At 38.8% G+C, this 19,459-nt stretch overlaps 1 protein-coding gene across 2 annotated transcripts in view; it reads left to right on the top strand.

The window, feature by feature from the left end:
• nbeab (neurobeachin b) overlaps positions 1 to 19,459 on the top strand; it is a 206,158-nt gene that overhangs the window by 56,725 nt on the left and 129,974 nt on the right. For both annotated transcript variants that reach the window (XM_082503549.1, XM_082503548.1), the window contains exons 7-13: positions 753 to 872; positions 3,093 to 3,239; positions 8,261 to 8,458; positions 8,585 to 8,718; positions 10,512 to 10,620; positions 12,780 to 12,932; positions 15,794 to 15,962. In XM_082503549.1, coding sequence (XP_082359675.1) covers positions 753 to 872; positions 3,093 to 3,239; positions 8,261 to 8,458; positions 8,585 to 8,718; positions 10,512 to 10,620; positions 12,780 to 12,932; positions 15,794 to 15,962 — 1,030 coding nt within the window. The remainder of the gene's footprint in view (positions 1 to 752; positions 873 to 3,092; positions 3,240 to 8,260; positions 8,459 to 8,584; positions 8,719 to 10,511; positions 10,621 to 12,779; positions 12,933 to 15,793; positions 15,963 to 19,459) is intronic.

Genomic DNA, 19,459 nt, shown 5'->3' with positions numbered 1-19,459 from the left:
CAACATGTAATCCTGCTGGAATGAGCAATCAGAAGATGAGTATACTGTGGTCATAAAGAGATGGACATGGTCAGCAACAATAATCATGTATTGTGTAACATTTAGTGAATGCTCAGTTGGTACTAAGGAACCCAAAGAGTGGAAAGAAACCCCCAACCATTACCATCCTAGTAATGGTCGTGAAATCCCAGTACATCAGCAGACACCAGCAACCACGTCATATTTAAAGTGATTTAAATTAACTTTTGTCTCCATTCCGATGCTCGGGTTGAACTTCAGGTGGTTGCTGCTATATGACTGGCTGATTTGTGTTGACAAGCAATTGAACAGCTTCACCTTGTGAAATAATATAATAACAGACCATTAATGTTTACCTCTTTTAGCATATAGTTAATAAGAAACAACTTTCTCCCTCTTGCTAATTTTTAAATTGTTTTTTTATTGTTGCACCCTCTCACCCCTTTGGCTGCAGTTCTCCAGTATTTACCTTCCTTTTGTGTGTGATAAAAATGAGCTGTCTTGCGTCCCTTTGGCCTGTCCTCTGATCTATTATTTACTCTCCTCCTTTGTAAATCTGAGAACATTGTGTAGCAAGCTTCATTTCCATTGTTCTTTTGAACTTTGTGATTCATTTAAAATTATTTGTGATGTTGTTTTATAAACTAAATGATACATTTAGTTAAAACATTAATGACCTAAATACATAATGCTGTATTCTTAAAATCTCAATCTGATTTCTTTCTCACCTTTAGTGGTACATGATCAGTATAGTCCACATCTACAGCCGCTGGAGGAACAGTGAAATCAGATGCTATGTTAACGGACAGCTTGTTTCTTATGGAGACATGGCATGGCACGTCAACACAAATGATGTAAGTCCTCCTTATTTGTTACTTTTTCTCACTGTTGCCGTTTTGTCGTGATTTTAATGCTTCCTGGCACAAGGCTGACTAAGGCTGCCACATCAATGTTTCGCATGGCTCGCGCTCTGTGGGAGTAAAACATGTATACATCCTCAATAATTCTCATTGATGAAATGAGAAAATGAGTTTTAACTCACTGTTTTCCTCTGAAGTCTGTCTAGGGTTTCACTCTTTATTTGAACATGTTTGTCCCGGTTGTGCTGCAGTAGATATCAGAATACAATTTTGAGACCCAGTAGCTGTTTTATGTGTAAATAATAACTTCCATTAGACTGAGGATGTCTTTTTTAAAATGTGTGATAACAAGGTGATTTACAGTCTAACAGAATATTTGTATGTTCAGATGATTTCGCACAGTTATTTAGAAATGATTAGTGTTGCATTTGGACTTGCAGAGAGGAAACACATTTAGAAAGGTGTGCTTTGAACCAAGTGTAGTTCATGAAATATTCAACCACATTAAATGAAGATGCCTTAATTTGTGATTTTTGTAAAGAAATGTTGCGATACATGAAGAAAAACATGAACATTTGCAGTATTCCATAGACATAAGCAGGTCTCTGGTCACATACAGTGAGCAACAAATTTATTAGACAACCTGGCAATGTGGTTTAAGCCAGAGCTGTCCTAAATTTTCTGTAATTTCCAAAATGTTTCTGTGATGGTTAATCCATCACTATGCATCAGTTTTCACTAAAAATTATATTTTTATTTTGTTATATTATATTTATTTTGCTGAATTGTAATTGTTGTTGTTGGCCACAAATTTTCAAATTGATTGTTTTACAGAAAAGCAGATAAAATAATCAAACTTTTAAAAACTTTTTATTAAGACGCTAAATTACAGTTGTTTTCCCGCATCCCGTCCTTCCATCCATTCTCTTCCATTTATCCTTAACAGGGTCACTGGAATCTATCCCAGCTTTCATAGGCAGAAAGGCGGGGTACACCCACTAACAGAAAAGTTTTAGTGGTTGAATGTTGTCCTCTGATGTATGATTTATTCTCTAATCCGTGGTCCTTTCCTCCATGTTTGATGTTCGACATGCTTTCACTTACTCCCACTGTGTATTCAGTGTAACCGTAACTGCACTTAGTTTAAATGCAGAGATTATTGCTGCCTAGGGTTACCGTTTCTAGTGCATGTTATGATTTATGGCTGTAAATCTGACTGTGTTGTGCTTGATTGATTTCTGAGAAGACCAGAGGGCATAAAAACATGAATTCACATGAACTGAAATGTGACTTTTTTTGTCTAAGTAACAATATAGGTTTTAGCTATAAACAAGATTTTGGCAGATTTTTTTTTTTTAAATATTTGGGTTTTCTTGTTATTTTGACAGGTGGTAAATAAATTTGTTAAGGACTGTATATTTGCTGAAAAGCTCTGTGTTTTGTAGACAGTGAATTTTCTTTACTTAGTTGGAAGACATCTAACATGCATTATATGTATAATTTTGATTTCTTCTTCTGTTTTTTTGCTATTGAGGCTACAATCTTAAAGGTTAAATGCTGTCATCTTTAGATATCCTTTTTAATTGCCTTATTCTGTTCTTAACTACAACTCAGATATAGATTATTGTATCTTTCTAAGTAATACAGTCCACTAAAGCTGTATTTCTTAGTTAGCATAAATATATGTGGTAATGTTTTGGTTGACTGTTTGCTTTAAATCTTACACATGTTGGACGTAAAACAGCATTTTTACAGGGTTAAATAGAACCAGATCTCTATCAACTAATCTGATGTTTTTATTCTTCCATTGAACCTCTTTTATAGATCTTCACTTGTTATGCAATTTGCTGTTGCCGCTGTAAATAGCCCTTCGATTTGGTGCTGGATGTAACTAGAGCACATTTTTTCACTACCACAGAGATTATATAGAGGTTTCATGTCTTTGTAAATCAGGGCCGTTAGGAAATTCTTTCCATCAGGGAATTGTCAACGTAAACACTGAAACAACATGAGAGAATGTTATTTTGAAAAACGAAATTGAATTTCTTGGCTGGAATAGAAAATAAAACACATTTGAAGGACCCATTTGAAAAATCAAATATTTTACATTTTACTTTTAGACCTCTGCGTAATAGAGCTGTGTGATATATATATTTTTTTCTTTTTCTTCTAGTCCCTGATGGTGTTGCCTCTTTTTCTATGTCCCTCTTGCAGAGTTATGATAAGTGCTTCCTTGGGTCCTCAGAGACAGCGGATGCTAACAGAGTGTTCTGCGGACAGCTAGGAGCTGTCTTTGTGTTCAGCGAAGCTCTCAATCCCGCTCAGATATTTGCAATTCATCAGCTAGGACCAGGCTATAAGGTATGTGCTTGTGGGTGCCTAAATTAGATTACATGTAAGCAGTCTGCATTACCAATCCATCTGTGAAATCAATGAGCAGCTCTGTCCTGCTGTAGTTCCTTTGCCTTGTATCGCTGTCCTGCTTTTCCTCCCAGATAAACGGCTGCATAAATTACCTACTTCTGGGGAATAATGGCACAGTACACAGAGGAAAGCAGCAGGCCCTCTGAGGGGATAGAGACATGAGCCAAGTTATATCAGCTGCAGCAGGTGGAGCGCTCCCGAGCATCTTAACAAAAATCAGAACATGAATGTGAATATAAAAGGAAACTGACCTCCCAAAATAGGGATTACAGTGTGAATATTTATTATATGTTGACAAAACATCCCACTGATCTGCAAGAAAAAGGAGGTGCCTGTTTACTTTCAGATTATTCTCCTTATTGTCTCACTTTTGTCCCAGATGCTCACAAAAGGCTGTTTCTGTTCTGTTTCTTCAGTGTTAAGCCCAACACCCTCTCACAAAAGTAGGAATGGCATTTCATGCTAAATAAACCCTGAACACAAGATGTGACTCATTCAGTTTGCACTCTCAGTGACCAATTTGTGCCACTAGTGTTTTGTCTCCAGCTGTTTTAAAGACAAACTTACTAAGTAAAAGCTACCCTGCTGAAGATGATTAAAGTCAGGTCTACTGATGCCCAAGAAATTCTCAGAGAAATCATTGTTTTCTCTTTTTGCTAATGGCTGGTTACTTGTTGTTCCCCTCCTTAACTGCATTTCATGATCTTCTATTAAGACACAGCAAAGCAATCGTTCAGAATTCTTGAAATAATGAAGAATAAATGTCCCCAGGGGAGACAATTATCTGCAGTTTGTGAAGTTGTGAACAATGTTTTTAAGACCTAGACAGGTGAGTTGGGGAGAAAGGTCAGACAGTTGTCTACCCCACTGATTTATTGTTGTAGTGGGAGTGCTATACAAATGACGAGAGGTCTGTTTTAATTCAGAATTGCCTGGAGGAGTCTGAGTGCAGCCAATCTCAGCATACATCTGTTAGACTGTGTACTATACACTCAACTTTATACTGTCTGAACTCAGCAGGGCCTGAGAAAAACCATCGCCTCTGATGTATGATTTATTCTCTAATCCGTAGTCCTTTCCTCCATGTTTGATGTTCGACATGCTTTCACTTACTCCCACTGTGTATTCAGTGTAACCGTAACTGCACTTAGTTTAAATGCAGAGATTATTGCTGCCTAGGGTTACCGTTTCTAGTGCATGTTATGATTTATGGCTGTAAATCTGACTGTGTTGTGTTAGCTAGATTTCTTTTTCAGGCTCTGAACTTGGATGTACTTCTGTTTATTTCGTTTAAAGTACAAACAAACAACTTTTTTCTTGTAAAGTTCAAACTTTATGATTGACTTGACATTCACAGACTTTGACAGATACAGTTAGAGGTGCTTCTGGACACACTGTGCCTGACAGCAGCTGACATATTTTTTTTCTCTCCATTCATTACTCCCGTTTTAGCAGTTAGTTAATCTTCAAAAGTCAGGTAATGACTCACGAGGTCTGGGAGTTCTTTAAACAGAAAGCCTAAAAAATCCCCTCTCTGCATACTTATTCCTAATATTTTCTTCTTTTTTCTTTTTTCATTTTTCTTTATTCTCCTGGAAATAATGTCATCTGTATTTGACAAGTTAAAACAGTTGTGCCATGATTAACAGTTTTTCACATGATGCACTTTGTTTTTCCTTTGTTTTCTATTATCACTATCATATGTGTTCTACATAAGGTAGATTAGCCCATGAAATTTGTAACAACACTGCACTGCAGTATGAAACACAAGCTATAGGAGAAGATATTGGGGCACAAATCTGGTCCACTGTTGCCCAAAGTATTTGACCTCTAACTGTGCAGTATGCCTTTACAAACATTTGTGAAAGAATGGATCATTCTCTCTCACTGGATTCATATGTGCCACAATTGCAACAAGTCAGTTTGCGGCCAACAGTCTACTGATTTATTAACTGGAAACTTCCAAACCTTCTCTGGCACCAACATTAATATCAACATAAAAACTGTGAGCTTCATGCCCGAACAGCTCCTGTACATGTAAAGTGAACATGGCCAAATACTTTTGACTATGTAAGAAAACCGAATCACAAAAGCTTCAGATAATCCACAGGAATGTGTTGCTTTACAAAATAATCCCAACAGTAATTTTTATAAATAACTAGTGAGGAGCCGATGGGAAACGGACCAAAGCTGGAAGTAAAACAAAACAATGACAAGCAAAGTCAGTAAAACAGAAAACTAACAGCCTACAAAACAAAAACCATGCAGATGATAGATATGTGACTTTTTTTTCCTAGCAAGTAAGAAACAATATACAGAAAGAAAAATGCAAACCCTTGACAGTTGTAATAAAACAGCAAAATGGGGCTTACAGCGCACACAGATATTTAATGGTACTTAATCTTCAAACATTTGGTTAATACTGAAAAACATTTTTTATTTGGAAGTGAAAAATTGCTTTTATTTTAATTTGTAGTTGGATAGTTAGTTCACTGTATTAAAAACACACAAGGGTCGGTAGCAGAAGAAAATGAAAGTCATACGCGGGTATATTGTGTTATTTTTTTACTTGTATCACAGGCAACAGGGAGTGTTGCAGTCCTCTAAGTGTCTTCCTGTGGTGTGCAGAGAGACTGGGTTGCCCCTGGTCAGTAGCAGCCTTTGGGACTAGTAGAAAAAAGGAGGAACTGCACTCTAATTCTTTTTTTATGAGTGTCTGGCCTATGGAATGATGCTGTCACGCTACAGGGTTTGATAGCCCAAAACCCATGGGATCATTATTTTCACACTGCGGCAAGGATCGCACAAAAGTGCAAAGCAGTGGAGCTTGTTATTTCTTGCCACTTGGGTTCCATGAGTTGAAACTTTTGAAGGATGTTAGAGACTTCATGATGAGATGCATGATGTCCGCTGTGTGGACCTGATCATAGCAGGCGAAGAGATTATCTCTTATGCTTTTTTATCATCGGACTGTACGTAGATATGTCATTAAACCCTCTCAGTTTCAGTGCTGTGAGGAAACTGATATAACACCTCTATAAATCTCTATAAATAGACATATTTACTAGCATCATGTTGAAAAAGGTTCATAGCACTTTAGGCAGAGACGAAACTGTAACATGTGTAACAAAACGGAATGAAAATGTCAAATAGTATTATTAAATTTCAAAAGATGCAAGGTAGTGTTGTGCAATACTTGTACTTGTTGTTTAATAATAAAGATTATTAAAAACTTCCAAATGTAAGTTTCTACTAAAGGCTGCCACCCACTTACAACTCTGCACTTCAGAGGCAGTCAGAATAGAAACCATACTCATTGTAGAATTTGACAATCTGAGTCAGATCACATTTTTTTTATCCATTTATTCCTCACTGAGAAAAAGAATCCCAGATTTAGATGCGTTTTGGACAGGTGCGCAAACCCTGTTTGCCATGTTGCGGAACATACTGTATTTATCTACAGTCCCTCTAGGACCAGATGGTTGTTTCATCACTGTTGCTTCAGTTCTCTCTGTCTCTCTTTATCTCACCACCACAGTCTTGCTGCCCACAAGTCAGAGAGGGAAGGAAAAGCATTTCTTTCACCCATTAATAATTCAGCCCTCCTGATTAGAGAAATTGATTTCTGCGTTCACACTGCACTGACAGATTAATTCAGCTCATCTGTCAACAGCTAATTGATTGAGTAAATTGAGACTAGTCTGTCATCGATCAGCAGTTTGTTATGGTAGCCATATTGAATGTGTTACTAAACCACTGACTCATTTAACCTGTGCTTTATGAGACATGTTGGTAAAGGCATTGTGGTAAATATGATGCAGTTATTCTTACAAGACACACAGTCCCAGTAAAACATTGAATTATCATCATAATCATCAAGTCGCTGGTTTATTTCCCTCAGCTGGGCGTAAATTTATAATCCGTTTTCTTCCTCTTATTACTATAGATGTTAGGTGGCACAGCAATTTGAAGCTAAACTGCCAACCGCCAGCTTTAATTTGAATGTGTTTTCAGCTGTATTGGCAAAACTCGTCCCCAATTTGTCTCTGCTTCATGACTGTATTGGAAAAGAAAATTACAATGTCAGTGCAAAACAAGCTAAAGCAACACCCCCCCCCCCCACACACACACACACACACACACACACACACACACACACACCAAAAAACCTTGCGTACTTTATATCCAAAAAGACTGCTCTGACAGTGCCTTGTCTGCAGCCTTCTTTTAGTATGTTTTTGTGAGAGTTCAGCAGTAACTGTGCTCGGCTTGAATTTGCTGATGAACAGAGTGGAGTAAATGCTTCTTGGTTAAATTAATGCAGGTACACAATCATCTCTGGTATCAAAGCAGCTTTGATCTTTGTCATCAGACCCTAATCATTGTACTCTGCAGTCGAACTTGAAGATTGTCATCAGGCAATGTTGCACTCAGAACAAAAGGCTTACGTGCACATTCAAAGTAAGACAAAATATGCAGCAAATATCTCCATATCTCCAAGAGACATAGCGATGAAAATAATTCATTTTACAAATATAAGTTTAAACATGAGTTTTACGTCTCATATTTTGGAAATTTATTTACAGCCATTTTGAATACAGCTTTTCTTTTGACATGTAAACATAATACTGCTGTCACAGCTCACTTTATTCTCTTAGTTACTAAAAAGCTAATGGTTTTGCCTTTTGTTGTTGATTGCACCCATACAGAATGATAGAGATGAACAGGATGCTTTAATCAATGGAGAAAATTCATTTTGAAAATGGCGATATGCTGTAATGCACTCAGTGTCAGCCATTTTTCATTCTCAAATGAAGTTATAATTAAAAGATAACACCCAAGAGGCAATGACGGGGTGTATGTTCACTAAGAAAAATACATAGCCCATCACTCTCACACTTTTATTTATGTCATTCCTTTATTTGATTTCTCTCTCTCTCTCTGTTTTTTTCTAACAGAGTACATTTAAGTTCAAGTCCGAGAGTGATATTCACTTAGCAGAGCATCACAAGCAGGTATTATATGACGGCAAATTAGCCAACTCCATCGCCTTCACCTATAATGCGAAGGCCACTGATGCCCAGCTTTGCCTGGAGTCTTCGCCTAGAGAAAACGCCTCCATCTTTGTGCACTCACCGCACGCCCTTATGCTTCAGGTCAGTTGCATTACTCTTAACTTTGTGCTCAATACTTTAGGTACTGACTCGTTCATTTTTATTACATAAGGTTTAAAATTCAGTCCGTACGAAGGCGTATTTATGGGTTTTGCCTTACCCTTCCAGGATGTGAAAGCCACAGTGACTCACTCCATCCATAGTGCCATACACTCTATTGGTGGGATCCAGGTTCTCTTTCCCCTCTTTGCCCAGCTGGACTTTCATCAGCTGAATGACAGCCAGGTGGAAACAACTGTCTGGTAAGAAGAAGCAATTTTGAGACTGTACAACTTCTTTTAGAAATGAAAGTAGAAGTTATATACATGAAACTGTAGATGAGGGGGGAAAGTTGTGAATTTAATTCCTTTTTGATATTTTTTTTATTGTGATTTATGGCTGTGTTTGTGACTGATGAAGGGTTGGCAACTAAAGTAATATTAATCACTTCTTAAAATGACTTAAGGGTTGCTTTTTTTCCCCATGAATACATCTTCATGTAAATTATCAAGTTCAGCTGCAACATTCCAGCATCTGACTTATCCTAATTGGGAAGTCACTGAGGTGTTCCAAATAATTATCACCCTTTTTTGTGGTGTTAAGCTTATTGGCAGTTAACCTCATAACTCACTGGGAGTAAAATCAACAGAAGCAATGGGCTATTTTGTTAAACTTGATGCTTAATATGGTTGAAAACTACGAATGTGGGTTTGCTTATGATTTTATAGTAGATGACAACTTATGATGGATTCACTTCAGAAACACCCAGGGTCTGCAGCATGGATTTGTTGGATAAATAATGCAGTGATGAGATTTTCTGTATCATATAGCAGTCTTGGTCAAGCTGTAGTCCCCTTTCATTATTATCTCTGCTCACTGCTTCAGACTCCTCTCACCCCATCGTTCTGAGCTGGTCTGCCCAAAGCTTCCCAACTGTGCCCAGGATGGAGCCGGAGCTCTGCTCTAATCCTGTGTTAGTTCAATGACATGGATGGACGCAGGAGTGGCCGCATAGCAGCACAAATCCCTGATACCCAAAGCTCTGTCCCTCTGTAGATTCCTCTCCTCTCAGCTCTCTGTCCCTCCTCCTCTCTTTCTAGCATGTTAGAGTCTTTGGCTCACTGTGTGCAACTCTCCCAAGCACTTTGCTTTGTCCTTGCCGTGGCTTTTAGACTGAGTCCTTCTAAAAGCCTGTTGGGCTGAGAAGTTCAAAGCGTCTGCAACAATTAACTCCATATAATGCTCCCTGATCTGCCTTGGCTGCTCTTGACAGCATCATCAAATAGTGATTTAAAAAAAATCCCCTTTAATAATAGCGTGAGCCTGTGTCACCTTGATTTCCAAGCAGTGCTGGTGTCGCATCAGCTACGACTCCTCGACCAAATTGGAAAGAATCTCTGCTTGCAGCAAAGGATCATGGGATAAACCAGACCCACACAGAGTCGTGTCATTTAATTCTGTTCTCTGTTTAAGTAAATAGACCAAAGGGGAAAAAAAACGACTTGAAGTTAACATTAAGTAAAGGAGTTTGTATGCATGTAGTGTATGTTCTCTATACATGAGCAAGCCTGCAGAGGAGTGATTGTGTCCTTGTGATTGTTGTGCTGGGGTGAAAACCACTAGAGGATGTGAGGAAAAGCCGATTAAGAAGTGTCACCAAGCACCACTGTTCCTCAGCCAAAGGCTTCTGCTGAGAAAAAAACCCTGCAACAAAGAAAAAAAATGCCTTCACTGCACTGCCCTGCCTCCTCCTTCTTCCCCCACCTCGTACAAAAATATGATACCTACAAACTCTGTTACAGTTCACCATAAAGAAATTCCCCTGTCCCTGGAGAACCCAGCAAACCAGCCTTTTCTCCTGCACTGAAGAGGGATGAAAGCAGTGAGCTAGAGTTCCCAGCTGACTTCTGACATCCTCTGAAAATGACCTTGTCCCCCCCCCCCCCCCTTTTCATTCTGTTTATAGAATAGTTGATGGACAAATTACATCTTAAGAGTCTGTGAGTCGATGAGCATTTTATTCCTGTATGAGAGATTGTGACTTTTACTTTTACAGTGCCACTCTCATGGCTTTTCTGCTTGAGCTGCTCAAGAGCTCCGTGGCCATGCAGGAACAGATGTTGGGAGGAAAGGGATTTTTGGTCATTGGATACCTACTAGAGAAGGTATGCAAGAGCTTACACAAAATATTGCCACTGTTTTCTAATTTAACCTGTGTTACCACACCTGTAAAAATACGCAGTACTATCAAAGTCTTCTGGAATCAGTCCATAAAAAATAAAATAGAAAAATTCAGACAGTTTTGCCTTCAGGTTCATCTCCTTGTGCGAGCTGGGACTGCTTTCATCAAAGCTAGATTTAGATTAGATGCTTCCTTGATCTCACACATTTCCACAAGACACAGATTTCACAAATCAGTTCTTGTCGTATTTGCTAAATGTCCTTCATCAAATTTCTCAACATGGTACAGTACAATTTATTGTTCAGTCTCATCCCGGGAACACATTCACAGTTCACAAATCTTGTGAATGTAGTAAAAAAAACCCAAAAACCTGCCAGCTATGCTACAAGCTGTCGAGACATGCACACGAAGATGGCCCTGAAAGGGAAATGATTCGGCTTCAGGCAGTTTTAATTGGTTGTTTGTTTTTCTTTTGTTTGTTTTCTTGTATGAATAATACAGGAACATTTTGACCCAACTTCACTATAGAACCTGTACGCTTATATAAACTGATTAAACAACAGCATTTACCCCATAGCCATCACACTACTGAACACAGAGCATTCGCTCCCCTGCTAACAGACCACAAGACTCAGTATCACTGCAAACACTCACTCATGCTGCTTTACATTTGCACAGTACAGCTCCTCATCAAATTCTCACTCTCTAAATGTGCGTATTTTACCTTTTTATGTATTCAGTATATGCATCTTATTAAATTTGTTATAGTTTTGCTATTTTTATATTAGATATTTTTTTTACCAGGCATCTGCTGGCTTGTTCTAAACAATATGTTGTTCTTTCATAATGTCTGTCTGTATGTTTATTGTTATGATGTGCTCATAGGCCACAACAAAAAAGTCAGGGTTTATTATAATAATCATGATGCGTGTAAGATGCTGTCTGACTGTCTGTCTGTGAGAAATTACAAATAAAATAACAGCTGTATAGACGTTTATTATAGTTGAAAAAAGCACATGTTCACCACTTCATTTTCTAGTTCAATAAAAGGATAACTGGGAAATTATTTGGCTTTTTTTCCCAACAAAATCTTTTCAAAGTCCTATCCCAGCGATCTACCATTGTCCTCAGTGCCAATGTGCACCGCGTCTCCCCACACTCTCACAGCCCCGTTACTACTCTAATCTGTCGTTGCCTGTAGCAGAGTCCTAAATGTGTCTTTGAACTAAACAGAGCTAGAGGAAGAACACCCCCCTCCTCCACCCTCCCTTTCTTTTCACATCAATTTTTATTTACCCATTTTGTGATTCAGATCTAGCAGCCGGTGTCTCTAGAGTGCTTGCTCTTTTGGAGCGCTGAGAAATGATGCCACTTTGTCACTCAGTGACTTGCCTTCCTGCTGGCTTCAGCTGCTGTTAACTAACAGCCAGGCAGAGTCGGCACCTGAGAGCTGAAGGTTTTTTTTTTTCCCTTGCTTCCTTCCCGCCGCCAGGTTTCACACTTTCACATATCGCACCATCTGTTCATTATCTGTTTATGCCACACCTTCCCTTCTTCCCGGGCCTTCATTTTATCCCCTCTCTTGCCCTCAGCAAGTGTCCACCTGGACAGTGAACAGGTGCCAGACATGATCGCTAAAAGAACTCGTCAAAGTTGACTTTTCTGCAAAGTCAAAACAACTTGCACTCATTTTGTTTGAATATTTTAATATAATATACAGTATATTTAATTTATAATTGGACTTCAGTAACTTGACAAAATGACTGAGTAGATCAATTTTTCACCCATGCCAACATACACAACATACACATAGATGAATATATATATATATTTATATGTGTAGATGTATATTTTCAAAATGCACATTATCATATCACACTATATTATCTGCTGCTGACCACTTTTGTAGTTTAATGCTTCTGCCTATCTTTCAGGTGTCGGTGACACAGTTACAGATATTTTTATTCGGTTTGTGACAAAAGGCTTTAGCTTCCCCTGGATATTGCAGACACATTTCACAAACAGTTACCTTAAGGGTTTGCTTGATGCAGCAAGTATCAGGGAACATAAAAACTTGCTTACAGCAGAATCGTCCTGGTGACACAATTGTTATTTAACATGACTCTGTGCTTCTCTCTACAGTCATCACGTGTACACATCACCAGGGCTGTATTAGAACAGTTCCTCTCCTTTGCAAAGTATCTGGATGGTCTAACACATGGAGCACCACTCCTGAAGCAGCTATGTGACCACATCCTTTTCAATCCTGCCATCTGGATCTACACCCCTGCCAAGGTGAGTTCCTGCAGGTAACGCTCACTGGCATATCCAGAGTTACAATAACAGGCTTTAGTAATGCCCCACATCATGATTTCTTCTGTAGCGTGGGGTGGTAATAAAAAAAATAAAAATCCTTACACATTCATTCTATTTTAATGGAAACAGGCTGTCAAGTATGCATCATACTGGTGTCAGTTTTGATGAGATTCTATGGGCTCAAAATGTGGTCATAAATATTTTGTACTTGTAAAAAAGATTTGTATGTGTAAAAAAGATTTGTATGTGTAAAAAAGATTTGTATGTGTAAAAAGAATTTGTGTGTGCATAAAAAAGATTTGTATGTGTAAAAAAGATTTGTATGTGTAAAAAGAATTTGTGTGTGCATAAAAAAGATTTGTGTGCGTAAAAAAGATTTGTGTGTGGACTTAGGAAAAAAAAACCCTGCAGGTTACAAGTACGGATTTTGACCCTATTTTTCTTCCTTTCATGGTCAATGTCATGTCAATCACAAATGTAACAATCCAATCAGAGAACAGATGGGTTTGGCTGTCGAGGGGCGCTTTTTTTGAACTGCAGGTCTTTGAAGGGAATAAATGCCCTTTTACATGCCAACCCAGCGTTTTCCTTCATCACCACGAAGGAAAACAGTCTGTGGTCGTCCGAGTTTGGTGATTTTTGTGTCACAGGTCTACGTGTTTAATACAGGGACTTCCACAGCCTTTTCAACAGCGCTGCGGACCGCGGGGTGGGGGCGGGCAGTGTTTTGGAAATGACAGTCTTCATTACAAAGCTTTCTTCGTTATGAATTAGCATACATGTTTTTATTGAACATTTGAAGAACCAGCAAAAAAAAAAAACTCTTGTAGAGGACATAAAGTCAGAGATAGAAAAGACAAGGAGCAGGTGCATCTAGTACAGGTAGAGCTGCTGCAAAAACCCACAGAGCCCAGCAGCCAGCGTAACAAATTCTAGATCCTTTGCTTTTAGTTAGCAGTTAGCATTTGCAGCACATCCTGCGTCCGATGTGAAAGGACTTTTATGCTGCGCACTGTGACTCACAGCAATGGTCCTGGGTCAGCCCTGACTTTGTGTTAAACTAATCCTAAAGTAATAATGGTATTTCTAACCACTGATATACCACAACTTTTTCCTTTCAACAGCTACTGAAAGTTAGGGGACCTAGCTGCTATCGGATATTTATATAGCGATCCTCCAGCTTCAAACTGTATCACCCTTCAAGGACCTGCAGTTCAAAAAAGCGCCCCTCCGACAGCCAAACCCATCTGTTCTCTGATTGGATTGTTACATTTGTGATTGACATGACATTGACCAATCAGATGAAAGGAAGAAAAATAGGGTCAAAATCCGTACTTGTAACCTGCAGGTTTTTTTTTTCTAAGTCACAAATCTTTTTTACACACACACAAATCTTTTTTACACATACAAATCTTTTTTACACACACAAATCTTTTTTACACACACACAAATCTATTTTACGCACACACAAATCTATTTTACGCACACACAAATCTTTTTTACGAACACACAAATCTTTTTTACGAACACACAAATCTTTTTTACGTACACACAAATCTTTTTTACGTACACACAAATCTTTTTTACAAGTACAAAATATTTATGACCACATTTTGAGCCCATACGATTCTCAGTGACAGCAAGCATTTGTGCATGTTGCAATAAAATAAACTCTATGGGTAATAACACTGCAAGTGAAAAACGTTTTTATGAATAATTATTAAATATTTTTCCAAGGATCAACTTGCAAAATTTGAACCAAAGGAAAGCTATTCTTACTCTGCCAGTTGAGATGTCAAATAAAAGTAAATTGTCGTTTTACCTCTAGACGGTGTTCAGGGCCCAAGTGACATTCAGTGAACTACTGCTTTTCTAGCCTGTTTTAAATGTTCCAGAGGTCTTTTCCACCTCCTTTTAAAAAATGACCCATAAAAAATAGGATGAGGTATATCAAAGAAGCTAAATGTGTGTGTGGCAAATACATTTGCCTCAGGAATGCTGCTTGTGGTGCCAAGGCATGAATAAATAAAAAGAGGAAATAAATACAAAAGTGTCTGGAGGCTCGACTGCCACACTCCTCCAAAATAGGGCATAGAGAAAAGAGTAGAGAAATGAAAGAAACAGCTAGGTAATGAAGTGGGGTAGAACACTTTAGCTACACACAGCTACTCTGGCTCCTTCCCTGAGGACATCCCACAAGGTCCACATTTCCTCTCTTCATATTCTCGAGCTGCACAGGCTGCAGAGAGCCAGCTGTGCCAGTGAGCACCCTGACATGCACTGTGCATTAATTACACGGGACCTATGATGTCCTTCCATGGTCATATAAGATTTTGTGAGCAATTTTAATACTCTGTTCCCATGGATATTGCTTTAACAGTATTGCAGTGTTCATTTGTCTCAGAGGCCCTCAAACGATATCACATCACACGCACATCATAGCCACTCTGCCACCTTTCATCATGACTCATATTTGGCTCATTACTATCTTGCAATTTATGACATATGGGGGAAAAGCCATCAGTATTTAGTGCTAAAAGGGCTGTAGTAGGATTAAGGATTCTTCTCAGGTCTACTGCTAATTACAGAGGACACGCTAATCATCACTGAACAGAGTGGAGCTGCGACAAATATGAAATTGAGTAATACAGGGTCAGTGGCCATCTAGAGCATACACCTGCAAGGATAATGAGCTCGGTTAGTGTGAAATATCACAGCAAAACTTCTTTCTAAAAGTGGTTTGTGGTTCATTGGGCTGATGTCAATATTTACTTACATTTTTTACTTAACTGTGCATTTAGTAACATGAGTACATCTATGTGTCTATGTTTGTGTTCCAGGTACAGCTCTCTCTGTGTACCTACCTTTCTGCTGAGTTTATTGGCACAGCGACCATCTACAACACTATTCGTCGGGTGGGGACTGTGCTTCAGCTCATGCATACGCTGAAGTACTACTACTGGGCTGTTATCCCTTCAGAAAGCAGCGGCATCACACCAAAGGGTCTTGGTGAGCCTATGAAGCATCCTAGATCATTTTGAGCAAGTTCTTTTTTTCTCTCTTTGATGTGGATTTAGGATTTGATTTGATGGGGGTTGCTGTTTATGTAAACTCTTTCTCATCCATCCGAGGGCTCATCCACAAGAAGCTCGGTGTTTTCGTAAGCAACTCATTGGTACCGAACCAATCACAGTCATTGTGTTCAGTCAAAAGCCTGCTATCAAAGCGTCTTCCTGAAATGGCAGCAGCTCCCCCTCATTTGAAATGACTCATCTCCACATGGAAGCGCTTGCTTGTCAGCTGTTAGGACCGTGGCCATCACAGGAGATGACAGTGAAGCAGACACACCATATCAATATTGTCATCCCACTCGGGTGCTTAGTGTGGGTGTTAGGTCTCTGAAACCTGGGCCAATAGCATGACTGGCATCCTCAGTCTGTGAAACAACAGCATGTCACCAAGCAGGCTGTGCTGGGAGTGAAAGTGCCCTTGAACTGTCATTTCCTTTTTGCTATCCATTATTCTTTACTGAAACTATCTGTGTCACAGTGTAAGATTTGTTTTATGTTGGATCTTAGAGCTCACTTTATACTGCACCAATGCCCAATGAAATTTACTTGCTGAAGGTTGAAGCTTGTATTCTGACAATGACAATGTCATACTTGTTGTACAATCAGAGGCTGTTTTCTTCCAAAAATCATGCTTCTCTACCCCCAGCATTTCCTGCGGCACTGATCATTTCTTACTAATTCTGTCGGGCTGTTGCAGAGCTGGCTGAATATTGCAGTGTTTTGTCTGTATATACCACATCAAGACACTTTGCCTGCGTCCATGATACTTTACCAATGGGTGTGATCCTAACTGATATAATTCTAATAGTGGTAGTGACATACAGGCTGAGTTACGCTCATGATTTCTGACTTTATTTAGTTCCAAATCACATCAGCTCACACCAGGTAGTGTCCCTTATTCCTTCCTTTGTAGATCAAAGGATGTTAACAGGATTCAAGTAATGAAAGTTCATCCTAGAGATGTGGGCCAGATTAAAGAAACCCTGAATCCTTGACCTTTACACTGAGGAGTTATTGAGGCATTTCTGATGCCATGATTTGGGTACTATTTTTGTTTTTAATAAAAAAAGAAAACAAAATTCTAATTATTAAACAGAGTTATCTGTTTTAGTCATGAAACATTTCTATCCTGATGGGAGCAGTTTATAACAGATCATGGGCCACAAGGGAGCATTTAATGAGTATGAAATTGTATAAATCACATGACTTTTGCAAGTGTTGAAGCCAAAATCCTATTAGGACATTTTTCCCTTTTAATTCTCATGTCTTGTCTTGAGTTCATGTTCTAGGACAATGAATTCTTTTCACCCTACTCCGACAAGATTTTATCATAACCTGTGTGTTGAACACTCCGTTCACCAATTTGTAATAACTTACTGTGATGCTAAAATAGCTTGTTTAGGACTTGTTTCTGTCCTAAACGTAGGAACTGTAGTTTTTTTTTTTGCACAAGATTGTTTCAAGAGCGAGTTTCCTGTTTAGAACTACTCTGACTTACGATTATATCTGATTGTAATTTGATTTCCTGTACCAAATGAGAGAATGACGATGAGATAAACAGGTAGGAGCCATCCAAGGATTTCAACTCGTGTGGTAAACAGTCAGCAGAGGTTAAGAATAAAAAAGCTCCAGATTTACCAGTCTATCCCAGACTTTGACTTACAATCATGGGCATTGCCTTGTGACTCAGATAATTGAATGCCTAGATGAGGCTCCTTCACAAGGTGTCTGTGTTTAAAGGGGACAGAGCTGAAGTACACAGGGAAACTAGAAAGTCTGTGAAATTCTGTTTCGGCGTTCCATCATGCATCAGCACAAAATTAAGACTGATCCAAAAAGTACACTGGAGAAATATAAACAAAAAAATGCATTTTAAGTGGCACATGCAGCAGTCGCTGCTCAACAAAACTGTGAATAAAAAGAGGTGTGACAAACACATCCACATCTGCACTTACATTTTGTAGTCCATACTTGTCAAGCACATTCCTCTGCTGAGTTGGTTGTTTTTTTCGCTAAGCTGTCCCTGAATACAGACTTTACAAAGTGCAATTATGGTGCTGATTGTCGTTGTGTGCCTGGTAGACTGTAATGGGCTGAAATAATGGTTGAGATTCAATGGAAGACCTCTCAAATGGATCACCTTTTTGCTGTACGTAATTTTCCGAGTGAGTCTGGTTTCATTGATCTGTGCATCTTTTGGCAATTCAGTTTTTCTCTGTCCTCCTAAACTGAAAAATGACCAAACAAAGATGCATACAAAAAGGGAGAGAGCCAAGCGGATAATGAAGTGTTCAATTATAGGACACAGAGAGGGCGTTTAAAACTGATTTCCTCCAGCTACTCGTTCTTTTTCTGGGAGTGCCTCCCCCTTTTTTTCCCCCTCAGGTCTTAATAGAGAGCGCTATCAAATTAAAGCCATGTATCATTCGGTTATGCGCAGAATCGGTGCAGACACTCATAGACAGTTGCTCATTGCTCAGCTTCTGTCAGTCTGTGACATGTACCCACAAGCCAGCACACAATTTGTCTCAATCTATATCATTCTCCTTTTGTCTTTGTCTCTGCCTTGACTGTTTTACTAAATAATGAGTAATGAGATGGGCAGCAAAGTTTCTTGGCCATTTACCACATTCACTTTAATGTTATCCCCATTATAAGAGAAATCACCAGTTACAGACATGCAGGGATGCTTCAGAGGAATAATACGATCAAGAGTTTTAGATGAATAGTTTGTGCGTGTGCGTGTCGTCCTTAAGGGTAAACCACCATGTATCTTTGGAGAAGGCTTTCACTTCTTTCATTGGTGTGCTGTCACATTTACAAATTTATACCATGAAAACTCAACAGAGCACATGAAGGGAAAAAAAAGGTTTTAATATCTACAAACATTTGTCTGTAGCCTGTCTGCGTTCTGTTTACAAGTCACGTTTGAACAATCTTTGGTGGAGGAAATATGTGGCGAGAAGAAGAGGGATGGCATTACATTTACCATCATGCTGTTTTCATGCACGGAGTGGATCTGACTAGGTAACTGAGGGGCACTATGCACACTCGTAGGATAGCAATCTGGAAATACGACTTATTACAATGTTTGGTTTGGTATGTTATAAAAATCTAGTTCTAAGTTGTCCCAGTGCAGCTGCAACTTTAAGGCATTTTTCAGACAGTATTTACAAAAGAATCACATTTATGCAGTAAAACATCAATATAGAGCCACAAGTTGCTTTACCCTTTAGTAAGGGCAGGACTGAATTGCGGTCTGTCCCTATGAAATGTTTTCTTATTGCAGTTTAAAGTGATTATACTCTACACGCCATAACAAAAAAGGTTAAACCTGGGTAAAAGATGCAAAAGCAACTCATGGCTAAATCTAAAGGAAAAAGTGAGTGCTACTGCAGATTATTACATCATGTCAGAATTTGTTTGTTTGGAAAC

The sequence above is a fragment of the Aulonocara stuartgranti genome (assembly GCF_965226115.1).
Source record: "Aulonocara stuartgranti genome assembly, chromosome: 14".
Lineage (NCBI taxonomy): Eukaryota > Metazoa > Chordata > Actinopteri > Cichliformes > Cichlidae > Aulonocara > Aulonocara stuartgranti.
The sequence above is the reverse complement of the archived record's forward strand: the minus strand, read 5'-3'. Positions and strand labels throughout refer to the sequence as shown.